We start from the raw sequence: 16,002 nt of genomic DNA on the forward strand, positions 1-16,002 counted from the left end.
GTAAACAAAATTAGAACATGCTGCATTTATTGTTTAGTATGGAACGCATCTGGAATGCAGTAAAACTCATGTAACACACCAGAACGCATGTAAACACACCAAAAACGCACTGTAATGCACACTGTGCTGAGATTTACGTCAAAACAAAAAGGGAATACATACTGGAATGCATTGAAAGCCCATCAAAAGCATGTGTAAATGTATATGCAAAAACAGATGCAGAACACAGAAATTGTGATGTACACCAGCCCTTATGCAGACAGATGTAAACGGAACTAGTGTCCCCATTGGAAGATTTTTGATCCAACAACATCTGCATGGCCACAAAACTATTCTTCCATATACAGCACTTGCAAACTGTGTGACTAAATTAGTTCTAAAGTCTAAAAGTTTTTTTTTTTTTTTTTTTTAACCACTACCCCCACCCCACCTATACTTACCTGAGCCCATTTACGATCCAATGCTAAGCATGAGAGCAGAGGCTCTCCTGGCTCTGTCCCTCCTCTCTGGGCAGATTGATAGCAGCAGGAGCCATTAAAAGAGGACCCACAAAATACCACAGAAGAGGAAAAATCAGGGTTTCTCTGTGCAAAACCATTACACAGAGAAGATCAGTATGACAGATTGGCTATTTAAAAAAAATAAAACCTTTAATATAAAACTCTGCACCTTTGATAAATAGTTTAAAAAGCCCAACATCAGACAAGTACTTTATTTTTGGACAGGGTGGAAGGTAAAAACCTCTGTTTATTGATGCGATAGTGTCCCTATTAAAGCAATTCTTCCTCACCTCTGGGAAAGGAAGTGATGAGAAATTACAACAGGAACACACACAGCAATAAAAATCTGACTGATGTTCAAACTGTTGGGGAAAGAAAAAGAAAGAAAGAAAAAGAAAAATGAAAAGAAAAAGAAAAAGAAAAAGAAAAAGAAAAAGAAAAAGAAAGGAAAGAAAGCTAAAGAAAAAGAAAAAGAAGAAAAAGAAAGGAAAGAAAGGAAAGAAAGCTATAAAAAGCAAAACGTGTAGATGAACATCTTAATTAAGTTAACCTAAAGATGTTTAAAAATGAATTGTTTGAAAGAAAAAACACAATGTGTCTTTTGAAGAGGGAACCACATGGTGGCACTATTCTATTTTGTTTTCATGGCCAGTGAGCAGAAATCTGTTAAGCACCAATCAAAACCTGCACTCAGTTACATAATAAACACCAGTTTCTATGTAATTTCTATGTAACGTAAAGGACCCCATGGACCTGCTGGGGTTGCAGTAAGCAAGTATATAATGAAAGGTTTCCTCTCAGGAACACTACAGGTGCCTGCCAACTGGTTTTGGGGGGGAAAAAAAAACTTGCGTTACTATCCTTGAGACAGCAGACTATAGAGTAACCTGTCCAAGTCTCTAAACCACAAAACCACTACCTCTAAAAAGGACAAAGCCAGATAATCCTTTCTTTGGCTTGCTGATCCCCAGCATTTCTAGGGACAAAGGTTCCACTATTATACATTAATACCACAGTAGTCTTTCAGGGGAATTTTTATTTATTTTTTTAGAAGCCTGCAAAGCATTGTATCCACAATACCTCAGGCTTCTGCAGTCTGCTTTGTACTTCGTAAGGACATGCAGTTAGTTACACAATGACAGGAAGCATTCATTAACTACCTAGTGTTCAACAGCGCCCCTCATAGTTCACCGAGAACTACAAGCCGTCTGCTGAAAAGGTTTTTCCCATTCACAGAACTCTGAATGAAAGACACAGCCAGGTGGGCGGAACCCCATACAGCTTTTTTTTTTTTTTTTTTGTGACAGCGGGTGAGGGAGGGGATCCCCGACCCGCTGTCACAACAGTGAATCAGGTGGGTGCGGGGCTGCTGCAACAGCAACCTGTTAGGAAAGGTGAACTTCTCCTTTAAAGTATTTGCTTCAACCAAGGAAATTTAAGCATCACCTTTGTTAGGACTAGATCCTGAATCTTTTTGCTGACACTCAATCCTTACGGATAAACACCACTGCTTGAATTTCTGGGCCTAGGAGTTTGCACTCGAGGACACACGCATGCTCTCATCAGTAGCATTAGGGCCCGTCATCGCCACTAACGGCGCAGTGCATGCCCCCTGTCTCAAGCCTGCCGTGCCAGCTGTACTGATGGTTCTCATCCCAACACAACATAACCTCCATTCCAAGTTGAGGCACAAACCTTAGTCGTCATATGACTGTCCACATTCCTAGTGAACTGATAACAAGGCGCACGAAAGAAAGAAAGAAGAAAAAAAAAAAAAAATGAAAGAAAGAAAGAAAGAAAGAAAGAAAGAAAGAAAGAAAGAAAGAAAGAAAGAAAGAAAGACAAAGACAAAGAAAGAAAGACAAAGAGAAAGAAAGAAGAAAAAGAAAGAAAAAAGAAAGAAAAAGAAAGGAAAGAAGTATGTTTTATAGCTACACTCATTTTTAAGAAAAATAAATATCCCATAAGAGTCTGGTCCACAAGGAGAAAATTAAGCCATTCCAACAATGCGCTGGGTATGTTCAGGACACCAACAAGGGACTAGAAAATGAAATGCAGTAAAACTTTGGTTTGCGAGCATAATTTGTTCTAGAAACATGCTTGTAATCCAAAGAAAAAAAAGAAAAGAAAGTCTTTGGACAGCCGCACTCCAAAGAAATATTACCTTTATTTAGTAAAAAAAAAAAAAAAAAAAAAAAAGAACAAAAACTGCAAGCCACAGCAAAACTGAACACACAGCTTACGCGTTTCACACCAATAGTGCTTTATCACAGCTATGGTTAAGCACCAAGTATTAGTGTGAAACGCATCAGCTGTGTGTTCAGTTTTGCTGTGGCTTGCCGTTTTTGTTCCTTTTTTTTTTTTTTACTAAATAAAGGCAACATTTTTTTGGAGTGCGGCTGTCCAAATACATTCTTTTATTTTTGCTACACGCATTGCCCGTGGCTTCTGAGAGGAGGATAATTACAAACCAGACCCACCTGGAGCGGTAACTCCCCCTCCCTATTTGTAATCCAAAGCACTTGTATATCAAAGCATTTTTTTTCACAGGGTATATAAGAGAAGAGAGGCACCTCTAAGTGTAGCAACATGTTGCTAAATGTTGTACCTTCATTAAATGCAATTTAATATTGCTACACTTAGAGGCTCCTCTCGTTTTTATACTCAGTTGTGACAGGACGCTACTCTTATATGAAGACATCGCTTGTATATCAAGGCACAATTTATTAAAACATTTTGCTTGTCTTGCAAAACGCTCTCAAACCAAGTTACTCTCAAAGCAAGGTTTTACTGTAAAATAATTCAGCAGTTACATTTCCTGCACCACTCTTTTACGGATTCTTTTTGTGCAGGTACTGCTGCAGCTGAGTCATGTACGTATGTATGTAGAATATTGTATGTAGAGTATTGGAAGATTCATGCAAGCATGTAGGTCATTTTCATCACTTACTGAAATTTTCCTTGAAGGCATTAAATTAGCAATAAAAAACACATATCTAGGATAAAGCAAGTGAACTTTAGCTACTCACAATTTTGCATCTGCGAACGATCGCACCAAACACTGGTCTTTTTTCACAGACGTTTCATCATTGCAACTAGGCGACACGACCTAAGGCAGGCAAACAAAAAGTTAGGTTATTTTTACTTAAAAACAAATGGATATCTCTTAGTACATTTGTTTTGTCACAATGGAAATTCAGCCATGCAGCTTACTGCTTTGGTTTTCTGTGGCCGCTCTAATTTTAAAGTAACAATTAACTCTTTGGGTCTTCAATGGTGAGATGTTCCCCCATGAGATACAAGATTTAGAAGCCTGGACCATTCCTAAAGTTAGTCTGCTAATGTAAAACCAGCAATCTGTTGCAACATCTCAAGCTTCTGGTCCTCCACATTAGTTACTACATGGCTGTGTCATCAGCTGTTGTGTTCATCATACAACAGCAGTTGCACATTGGAAGATCCAGACAATTTTTGATTTGGTGCAATACAAAATTTCAACGAAAACCTTGTAAATTTTACCCAGTCACATAAGTCAAGGAGTACAAAATTGTGTATAGTTTTTAACTGAAGTAGCAAGCGATTGTAAAGTATTTTTTTTTGTTTAACAAATATGTTATATTTGCTCTGTGTAGTGGAATTGCACAAAGTGGTCCCTATCTTGCTCTTCTGGGTCTCCTCCACCCCCCCAACCGACAGCATTACTGGCTTCTCCTCTTCGTGTGCCACCATAGGAAGCACTTTCCTATTGCGGCACACCTGCGTGTTCGATCTTGAGACATGCTGCCTGCATCCATAAACACAGACAGTGAAGCTCACAGGATTTGACCGACAGCAGCAGGAACCTCAGCAAAGCCTGCAAGAGCAGGAATGGATGACAGAGCCACTACGGACGAGCACAGCACTGGAGCGAGTGAGGGCGCAAGTATGAAGAAGTGATACCAATGGTTATATATTTTTTACCTTATTTCTAATTCACACCAGATGCAGTTCTGTTCAGTTTCTTGCTCTTTTTTTCTGCACAAAATGCAGGCACTGTGTTTTCTATGAATTCCAATGGCTCTAGTTCACACCATGCAGTCAGTTTCTGGACAGTTTCTGCACCGAAACGGACTGCATGGTGTAAACTAGAGCCATTGGAATACATGGAAAACACTGTGCATGCATTTTAGTGCAGAAAAAAAAGCACACGGAACTGAACCAAACTACATCTGGTGTGAACTGGCCCTTAATGCATGAAGGTAAAAAAAAATGTTGAGGCTTTAGAACCACTTTAACCTTGCAGGCCTGATTTCACAATGATGGACCAATTGTAAACAAACAGAATGCTTATAATTATTGTGATAATCTTGGGCTAATCTCATTGCCCTTTGTGTGCTGTTCTAGGTCAGTGAATGGATCCCCATCCCTAAACAAACACCTAACTCTTGTCACCGCTCCAGAGCTCTCACAAATGCAGCACCGCTCCCCTTACTTCCTGATTTCACAGAAGATACGATAGGCAGTGGAAGCCATAGGCTCCTGCTGCTGTCAGTCAAACTTCTGTCAAAAGTGATTGGGAGCATGGCTTACTGGTCCTGTGTGTATCTATGGATGCACAATACACAGCTCAGAAATGAGTGGATGCATGGGTGCCTCTTCAAATCTAGGCTTGTTAAGGAGGCACCCGGAGGAGGGGAGAAGCTGACAACGTGGCAAGAGACCTTCAGAAAAGGAGGCAAGGGACACAGGTTGCACAGAACAGTTAAAGCGGGGGTTCACCCTATCGACGGGAAAAAAAATTTTTTTTTCTTTTACCTTAAAATCAGGCATTGTAGCGCGAGCTACAGTATGTCTGTCCCGAATTTTTTACCCCCGTACTCACCTTGTAGTCGTCCATCGAAGATACCGGGGAATGGGCGTGCCTATGGAGACGGAGGATGATTGACGGCCGGCTCTGGCGCGTCACACTTCTCCGGAAATAGCCGAAATAGGCTTGGTCTTCACGACGCGTGCGCATAGCTTGTGCGCAGGCGCCGTGAAGAGCCGAGACCTACTCCGGCTGTCTTCGGGGAGAGTGAAGTGCCAGGGCCGGCCGTCAATCATCCTCCCTCTCCATAGGCACGCCCATTCCCCGCGGGAGCCGAAATCTACGATGGACGACTACAAGGTGAGTACGGGGTTAAAAAAATCGGGACAGGCATACTGTAGCTCGCGCTACAATGCCTGTCTCGATGGTAAAATGTGTCGGGGGGGGGGGGTGAACTACCGCTTTAAGCTAACCTTTTTTACAAAAGAAAAAAAAAGAGAAAGAAAGAAAGAAAGAAAGAAAGAAAGAAAGAAAGAAAGAAAGAAAAAAAAAAAAACACTACAACACACAACCTTTAGTATCACTTTAAATACAAAGTTCCCAAGGTTTCATGTCCCCAGGAGCACACTGCAAAGCAAGTGAAACGGCAAGAAGGCATCTCTACATATGCTGACAGAGGACTAGCTTCAAAGCGAGTACAAGCTTACTCCAACTAGATGTTCGCTCAAGACCAGACAAATTACCACAGCTACAAAGATCTGCGTACATTAAACCGTTTCAATTCAAGGTGGATGTCAGCATGTGCACACTTCTGACATAGCTAACAAAAAGCACCAAATTTCCTACAGAAAAAAAAAAGTTTTGAGATCTGCTGCAAAAAAGAAGGCATCTCAGTCAACATGGTGAATTAATTATCTAGATGTCAAAGTATACCTAAAGCAGGTGTGCCCAAACAGTGGCCCGCAGAGCCCTCTGATGTGGCACGCGACCTCCTGCCATGCCAGAGCATCAGTATTGTGAATGAAGCCAGCGTTGGAGGAAGTAAGCAGCTGTGGAGCAGACCTGCATAAGCCGGTGCTTCCTGTATGGCGCCGATTCCTGTCATAGGTAGAGTGAGATCGAATACACTCCACCTGGGACTGCAACAGACGGCGATACCTGAATGGAAGACTGTTAATAAAGGTCAGTTTATTACTAAAATCTCAGTTTATATATGGGCATATCTGTTCTGCAGTGGTTACTGGGTGCTTTCAAACTGATCTGCAGGCGTAGCGCAGAGTCATAGACTTCTGTTATTAGCTGCAGCTTACCTGCAAGGAGCCAAAGACTTCTGGGTTTACCTGCGGGTTTGTTGCGCTTTCTGAAAGTGTATCACACCTGCAAATTATGATACAATTCTATGGCAAAGTACAGCTAACCTGCAAGAAAGCCACAAGTGCACTCTACTCGTGGGGTGGGTAAACTGCAGACCATCAGTGTAAAAGCAGCCCTAGGCCCCTTTCACCTGATCGGTCCGACCCAATTGGATCCTTCATTCACCTTTATGGAGCAGGAGATTACTGTGTCCGCTTTGCATATGCAGACCTGTCATCTGCCCACTCAGCTCATTGTGGCCCATCACTGGTTACTAAGTCGCCTAAGTGGCCCTTGCTCTTCAAAAGGTTGGACACCCCTGACCTAAAACCAAAACTTTATCTTAGTTCAGGACATAAGATGATTAAAACTAGGGTTGTCCCGATACTGATACCGAGCATCTGCCCGATTACTTGTACTCAGGCAAATGCTCCCGATGCCTTACCCGATACCTGGACAGTCATCAGTGATCGGTGCGTGAGGGGAGTTACAAGCTTCTCCCCCCACAGCTTTCAGCTGCTTTAGTGAAATCTATACAGCGGTGATCAGTTCTTGTAACTCCAACACACGCGATCACCGCTGACTGTCACCGCATCCTCCAGTTTCCTCTGTGTTCCCCTCCGTTCTGCTGTCCCTCTCCATGTCCTCCTCCTTCGTTTCTGTATGAACCGAGTTAGTGACCACTGACTCTGTCCATTCACATAACTGAAACATTGTAACCTTCTGCGATTACTATGTCTCAGTTTATGAATGGAGAGGAGCCGCTGTCTGTCTTCGCTCCATGCATTTTCAGTACAGCTAAGGCTGCAGAGAAAGGGACTGGGGAATCTCTTTCTCCGTCTCAAGGGGGAGATATCAGGGGTCTGTTAAGACCCCTGATATCTCACCAAAGCCTCTCAACAGGGCTGATAACAAAAAAAAAAAGTGGATTGGTTTCTCTGTAGAGCTGCACCAGATTATGCACGCTCCAGGTGTAGTAAATCAACCCCCAAGGGTCCATTTCTAAAAAAAACAAATCACAAAACTTCGAACCAAAAATTCACACTTTTTTGATTGGATTCAACTGGAGAAGTGTATGATTGATTGATTTTTGAGCTTAATTAGGCGCCAAATGCCCACTGTGAAGTGAGCGTCTAAGCGCCGTATGAATCCTGGGTAAATGTTGTGTGAATGGTGCTTGAAATAAAGCCTTTAGTATTGTGTACATTTCTTTATTGCACTTGCATGCTCTGTCCTCCTCAGACAATAGTGGACACATTTTCTCCTCTCAGCTGAAACAAAATAAAGTGTCAGCTGGGTTGAGTTGGGCTTTAATTTCCAACTGAACCTTGATAAATAGGATTTTTCTAGATAAATCCAAACAAAGGAAAGCAAAGCAGCCTGGGACAAAAAGCCAAGCTATGTATTCCCAACACTACTATGATAAGGCTGCCAAAGGGACAGGTGCCAAGTCAACTTCAACAAGTCAAATGGGAGATTATCGGGAGCTTAGGCCAAATGTACATGTGTCCCATTACAGGGCTGATCAAGAGCATTTTCAAAACGTTCACAGTAACAGGGTGGAAGATTCACGACACAAATGCACAAAAATGGCCAATATAGATCACACACCTAAAACCAAAAGAGCATCTGTGCAACTCTTCTTACGTGAAGCCAGAAAAAAAAAAAAAAACTTGCTAGACCTTTAGGCTGGACTCACAATAGTGAGAATTGGATGTGGGTTTCACTGCATCCAATTCGCACCACAGGAGATTGCGACTGGCTCTTTATGGAACCAATTCACATATCTCCGCAGCGGCTCCGGTGCGATTTGCACAGGAGCCTGTGTGTCTTTTGGTCCATTTCAGCCTGAATTTATGGCTGCATTCACACCTGAAATAGACCAAAAGATGCACAGGCTACTGTGCAAATCGCACCGGAGCCGCTGCTGAGATATGTGAATCGGTTCCATAGAGAGCCAGTCGCAATCTCCTGCGGTGCGAATTGAACCGGTGAACAAGGACGCACCAGACTCCTGCTGTGTGCTCATATGTGAACACAGCCTTCAAAGCAGTTGTACAGTGGGGATCGAAAGTTTGGGCACCCCAGGTAAAAAAATTGTATTAATGCGCATAACGAAGCCAAGGAAAGATGGAAAAATCTCCAAAAGGCATCAAATTACAGATTAGAAATTCTTATAATATATAAAAAAAAAGTTAGATTTTATTTCCATCAATGGCGTCTGCAAAAGTTTGGGCACCCTGCAGAGTTAATATCTTGTACTGCCCCCTTTGGCAAGTATCACAGCTTGTAAACGCTTTTTGTAGCCAGCCAAGAGTCTTTCAATTCTTGTTTGAGGTATCTTTGCCCATTCTTCCTTGACACGGATAGGTCTTCCAGTTCTTTGAGATTTCTGGGCTGTCTGTCACGCATTGCTCTTTTAAGGTCTATCCATAGATTTTCAATTATGTTGAGGTCAGGAGATTGTGAAGGCCATGGCAAAACCTTCAGTTTACGTCTCTTGATGTAATCCCCCATGGATTTTGAGGTGTGTTTAGGATGATTATCCATTTGTAGAAGCCATCCTCTCTTTAACTTCAGTTTTTCACAGATGGCATCAAGTTACCATCCAAAATTTGCTGAAATTTTATTGAATCCATTTTTCCTTCTACTCGTGAAATGTTCCCTGTGCCACTGGCTGCAATACAACCCCAAAGCATGATTGATCCACCCCCATTCTTCACAGTTGGACAGAGGTTCTTGTCATTAGATTCTGTGCCCTTTCTTCTCCAAACGTACCTCTGCTCATTCCGGACAAAAAGTTCTATTTTAACCTCATCGGTCCACAGAACTTGTTTCCAAAATGCATCAGGCTTGTCTTTATGTTCATTTGCAAAGTTCAAACGCTTATTTTTGTGGTGAGGACGTAGAAGAGGTTTTCTTCTGATGACTCTTCCATGAAGACCATATTTGTACAAGTATTTCTTTATAGTGGAATAGTGTACCACAACTCCAGTGTCTGCCAGATCTTTCTGGAGGGATCGTGCAGTCAAATGTGGGTTTTGAATTGCTTTTCTCACAATTCTGCAAGCTGTTCTGTCTGATATTTTTCTTGGTCTTCCAGATCTTGCTATAAACTTCCACTGTTCCTGATGACTGCCATTTCTTAATTACATTCCGAACAGAGGATATTGACATCTGAAAATGCTTTGCTATCTTCTTATAGCTTTCTCCAGCTTTGTGAGCGTCAAACTATTTTTACTTTCAGTTTTCTAGACAACTGCTTAGAAGAACCCATGGTGCTGATTGTTGGGGCAAGGTCAGATGAGTCTGGGCATTTAAACCTTTGAGATTGACATCACCTGGTCTTCCCAGACGATGATTGAGAACAATCCATGACACTGGCAGGTCGCAGCTTTTCAAAGGGGGCAGTGCATGCTATAAATTCTGCAGGGTGCCCAAACTTTTGCAGACGCCATTTTTTTTTGTTTTCTGTCATTTTGAAAGTGTAAATGAAGGAAATAAAATCTAACTTTGACATATTATAAGAATGTCTAATCTGTAATTTGATGCCTTCCATCTTTCCTTGGCTTCGTTATGCACATTAATACAAATGTTTACCTGGGGTGCCCAAACTTTTGATCCCCACTGTAAAGGCTGGAGTTTTTTTTTTTTATTTCAAGCATTCTATCTTCTGTGTGCAGCAGCCCCCTCCCCCCTCATACTTACCTGAGCCCCCTCTCCATCCAGCGATGTGCACGAGAGCCTCAGCTGTCCCTCTTCTCATTGGCCAAGACAGCAGCCGGAGCCACTGGCTCCCACTGCTGTCCACCACAGCCAGTGAGAAAATTAGGAGGGAGCAGCATGGAAGCATAGAGCAAGGCTTGGGAGAGAGCACGCACCAGTGCCCCCATCACAAACAGCTAGCTATGGGGTACTGGTCATGGGCAGAAGTCGGACGCGCCAGCGGGGGACCTGAGAAGAGGAGGATCAGGACTGCTCTGTGCAAAACCACTACACAGAGCAGTCAAGTATGATTTTTTTTTTTTTTTTTTTATAAGCGAAACTATTAAATACCACTTTAAAAAGATGCAGGTCCCAGGGCTGCTATCTGATCCTGACTTCACTATCAGGCAAGTCACTAACAAACCTACAACCACTGAAGTCAGAAAAGTCTAAAGTCAGTCTTACATGGCTCGACTTCTCTCATTTCAGTGTGGATGGAAAAATCTGCACTGCTGTGCAACGTATTAAAACCATGTAAATACAGAAAGGAACACCACACCAAAATCAGATCAATGAATTCAAGATAATTTTCAATTGTTGACAAAAAATAAAATAACAAACAGCCAATGTGCTTTAGGAGCAACACCACTACCCCTTCTTCAGATCTCACAGGATAAAAATTTAATGGACTCAGCAAAACCAGTGACTTCACAGATGTATGTTGAAACTAGTACAGAACTCTCCTCATAAGAGCAACAATCTGAAGCAGTTGCTGAGCAGCTATCGTATTCAGATAGACACAGCACCCATGGCTCCCTGAATACCCAAACACTGACAGGATGCAGTTACTGTTTTGCCAATTATTTTCTAGCCAGCTCAGCTGACTATTAAATTGACTTTGTGGAGCTGGTTGATGTTGAAAAGGCCACCAACGCCTCACATTTTGTATCAGAGCCATGTAGGGCCAGCATAGGCCTCTAGTCTGCATTTACTGTGACAAAAAAAAAAAAAAAGGTGCATTCTCTGAATAGCTGAGGAGGACACTGCAATGTCATCTGCCTGCCTCTGGGGCAGCCCAGAGATACAAAAATCCAATGTGATGCAACTTGTCAGGAACCAAGCAAAGCCAATATCCAATCTCTGCGATGAGGTAAGGACACCAATAAAGCTACTTTTTAAAGCAGAACTTCGTAATGGCAAAAATAACTAGTTTTAGTAAAAAAGCAAATATTATAAAAGAGCTAAAGCACCCAAATTGTAAATGCTGCTTGTATCCAATAGGAAGATTGCCTCTCACTTCCAGTTACAGGACATGACAGGAATAAACTTATACACCTTGTCGTCCCTAGAAAAGAAGATTTCCCTAAGATTTACAGATGTTTCCCTGTTATATAACCAACACTGCAGAACACAGTTTAATTCTGATAGCAAATAACTAAAACCTTACCTACCAATTAATAAACCTGCATAATACATGTGATGTAAAGCACTATTGCCCGGAGAGGAGCAGAGATGGATATTGTTACTTACCACAGCGGGGTAACACTCATTCGACAAGCTGCAGTTGACATTCACTACTTTGCCCAGTAATTCATCTCCAATGCGTTTCACATCATCGTCTTCCTCTTCACTGCTGCTGTCTTCTTTCTCATCTTCCGTCCTATAAGGAGGCATGAGAACGGAAGCTTTTAATTACAGGTCTGGGAAGCTATGACATCTGAGTGCTAAACTATCTCAGTTGAGGCTCTCGCACTTGAATTAAAACAGATCAACCCAGAAACTCCATAAATAAAGTGGATGTAAACCCGATTCATGAAATATGACCTAGACACATATCTCTAGTGTTTACCCATCTCTCTCCAAAGCCCTGAGTTTGTGTCTTTCTTTCCTCTGTTATCAGCATAACTTCTGAAAAGTTCTCAGAGATGGGAGCTAAAACCAGCCTAAAATGTGTCAGGGAGGGTGCTATAGATTATCAGAGAGCTTGTCTTGTCACAGCACAGCTCTGGAAGTATCTTTGTTCTTCTGCCTATGTGGAGGGGGGGTGCTTTTCCTCCAATCAGCTGTCACACAGAGTATGCCGAGACTACATTCCTACTGCTGAATGAGGAAATACAAATTCTAAATACAGCAAGCTGAAGACAGCAGATATACATGTCAAAAACCTATGTAGGGAGATTTGTTTCATCCCTGTGTATCATCTGAGGCTGTTCACTTTACTGGGTATAGGAGAGGGTTTACATCCACTTTAAAAGTATATTTAGAGTTTTACCTGCCAAAGAATTAGTAATTCTGTTAAATCAGCCTTATTCAAATGGCTAGGCCCCATAAATAACCTGTTTACCTGCAGGCTACTCAACGAACATCTGCTAAGTAAGCAGGTGAACCAGAAAAAAAAAATTGTAAACATGAGCATGTCAGTTTCCTGGCTGTGCATTGTGGCAGTATGTGCATGAGTTTTCGGTAGGCAAGACCACTTACAGATACCAATTTCTACTGTGCATTTTAAATCATGTCAATGGAATATTTACCAAACATTTAATTTTCTTTGGGTGGAAAACATCCTTGGAAAACTTCAATCAATTTAAAAAAAATAAAAAATTAATTAGCATGAAATGTAACCAACATGTTGACCCAGTTCCCTTACAATAGATACAGGGGTAATCTGCAGTTCCTGTATACAAGCTTGAGCAGCACATGATTGGCTTTGCTTCATTCCACCACTGCCTTTTCCAGCTGTTGGAAGTGAGAGAAATACACCATTTTACCAAAGATAAGGGAGCATACAACCATTCTAGTAGTAGTATTGGGAAGCCCTCAGTCCTGCATAAACACTGGCTGCAACAATGCTGAACTACTTACACTGAGTGAGGAGTAATGCAGGAGTATGTGCAACTGGAGAGGATGGGGAGCAATAAAGTGAACCTGTTATTTTGTACTACATAGACAATAAAGAAGCAAACTGTGCAGTTTTTCTTTAGAAAAATAACAACCCGATACAAAATAATCTTCTTGGGCAAGAAACATACATTCCACAATAATGCTACAAAAATTAGTGTGTGCGGTAAATTGCCTCTAGCACTGCTCCTGTTAAAACCAGTTACATTCTTGGAATCCTGGGATAGTCAAATGTCACATTTGTTTGTGTCCTCAACCAAACTGTCAAACCATCAAATGGCTGGTGGCATTAATGGTCACATGTGCAGCACCATGGCAGTTGCAGATCAAACAGAAGCAGCTTCCTTGGCTGTAAAGGATCGGAGGGTTTAATTCTGCTTTAGGGATGTCAGCAGATTGGCCTCTACAAACTCGGCAGTGTCTAAAAATAGAGAGCAACTGAGCATGTGCAGAGCAATTTGAGGCAGTTATTTCCTTGAGTTTAAACAATATAGGCATTTAGTGTTCGCCTGGGTTCACACATATGCGATGCAGGAACCAGCGCGATTCCAGTGCCGGTTCCCGCATCGCATCTACCCCACAGGCAGTTCACACCGCGAGGGGCGTTGAAACAAAGTTAATGACACTCCCAGATCGGTTCACAGATCGCAGTGTGAATTTGGACAGGGATCAGATCACATGGGTGTGAACAGGTTCCTGCACTTTTTGTGTGAATCCAATGCGAGTTCATCAATACAACTGTATGGCTGAACTCGCATTGCACAGACATCACATGTGATCAGCACAGCAATGCGGGTGCGAATCACATGCCATGTCTGCGTTTGCATATGTGTGAACCCAGGCTTAAAGTTTTACAAAGCTATATATGGAAAAGGGGGCAGCCTGAAGTGATCTAGCAGGACTTAATTTTCTGACTAAAGTTCCACTTTAAGTGTGAAAAAAACTTAGGGCATTAGCTAGGTACCAGTAAGGTACCTCTAATGATGTGCACCTCACTGGTGGCTGCTGCTGTTTTTTTGAAAAAGGTTACACATTTGCAGGATCCGATGGTGATGTCATTGTTGAAGTCTTGGCAGGGAAACTGACAATCAGGGCTAGAGGTATAGAGACAGAAGGTAAAGCTTGCTAAAACACGGCAAACAACAGGGAGCTTGATTTGGTGCGCCATTATTCAGCAAACATTTTGTATTTTTTTGTTATTGGACAAGGGGAGATTGAGACATCCATACACAAAATGCTTTTGTAGTCTTTGAAAAGAATACAAGATGTTACCTGAATAGAGAACCATCAGAGGCTCCTTGTAAGTATCAATAAGCAGCGGACACAGGTGGATAACATTTTAATTGAGGTAAATTATTGGTACTTAACTAAGGCCCCAATTTAAAAACAAATTTAAAACTGAATTCAGCTTTAATTTATTTTTTATTTAGCTTTATTATTTATTAAAAGCAGAGCTCAAGCTTTTTTTTTTTTTTTTTTTTAAACTCTAACATGCGAGTGGAACTCTGCTCTTCGTGGTTAAAGCGGGGGTTCATCCTAAAAAAAAAAATTCTAACATTACAATGAGCTGACCTGTGACACGCATATGCTGGTCGTTTTTTTTTTTTTTTTTTCCGTACATACCGTTTTATCTGTATTTTCTCCCCAGATTTCCCGCGGGAGTGGGCGTTCCTATTCACAGGGTAAGTGATTGACGTTCTTCCGACAGGCGCATACAGCGCGTCACGAGTTGCCGAACGGCGGGTCGGCTCTATACGGCGCCTGCGCACCGACGTTAGGCTTCTTTCGGCAACTCGTGACGCGCTGTATGCGCCGGTCGGAAGAACGTCAATCACTAACCCTGTGAATAGGAACGCCCACTCCCGCGGGGAATCCGGGGAGAAAATACAGATAAAACGGTATGTACGAAATAAAATAAAATAAAAAAAGACCAGCATAATGTCCATGTCACAGGTCAGCTCATTAACATTACAATGAGCTGACCTGTGACATGGACATTATGCTGGTCTTTTTTTTATTTTATTTTATTTCGTACATACCGTTTTATCTGTATTTTCTCCCCGGATTCCCCGCGGGAGTGGGCGTTCCTATTCACAGGGTTAGTGATTGACGTTCTTCCGACCGGCGCATACAGCGCGTCACGAGTTGCCGAAAGAAGCCTAACGTCGGTGCGCAGGCGCCGTATAGAGCCGACCCGCCGTTCGGCAACTCGTGACGCGCTGTATGCGCCTGTCGGAAGAACGTCAATCACTTACCCTGTGAATAGTAACGCCCACTCCCGCGGGAAATCTGGGGAGAAAATACAGATAAAACGGTATGTACGGAAAAAAAAAAAAAAAAAACGACCAGCATATGCGTGTCACAGGTCAGCTCATTGTAATGTTAGAATTTTTTTTTTTAGGGTGAACCCCTTTAAGGATTAGAATCCATTAGGTTTGATTGCTGTACAGCGTTAATTAATTTTCCCCTCACTTCCTGTTCTGATGACAAACGTTTCACCAGACAGTAAAATTAAATTAAAAAAACACACAACACAGAGAAACTCTCCAACAGCAACACATACGGATTTTTTTTTTTTTTTTTTAAGTGCGGTGTGGTGTGCTAGAACCTTTTGTCAGCTGTTTTTATTGTTGACCGTTGACTTCCTGTCTGGTAAACCTGTGTCACCAGAACAGAAAGCAAAAGCTCCAGATAGCAGTAAAACCTGACAGCGCTTTTAGCTATAGATACACTTTACATATTACATGATTTTTCCTAAAG

The 16,002-nt window shown here is 42.0% G+C and overlaps 1 protein-coding gene across 6 annotated transcripts in view; it reads right to left on the minus strand.

Moving 5' to 3' along the window:
* The window catches only part of ARID4A (AT-rich interaction domain 4A), a 95,372-nt gene that overhangs the window by 61,234 nt on the left and 18,136 nt on the right, over window positions 1-16,002 (minus strand). For all 6 annotated transcript variants that reach the window (XM_040333813.1, XM_040333810.1, XM_040333811.1 and 3 more), the window contains 2 exons: window positions 11,875-12,004; window positions 3,530-3,609 (listed from right to left, as the gene is read on the minus strand). In XM_040333813.1, the coding sequence (XP_040189747.1) occupies window positions 3,530-3,609; window positions 11,875-12,004 (210 nt within the window). The remainder of the gene's footprint in view (window positions 1-3,529; window positions 3,610-11,874; window positions 12,005-16,002) is intronic.

The sequence above is a fragment of the Rana temporaria genome, chromosome 13, assembly GCF_905171775.1.
Source record: "Rana temporaria chromosome 13, aRanTem1.1, whole genome shotgun sequence".
NCBI classification, from domain to species: domain Eukaryota; kingdom Metazoa; phylum Chordata; class Amphibia; order Anura; family Ranidae; genus Rana; species Rana temporaria.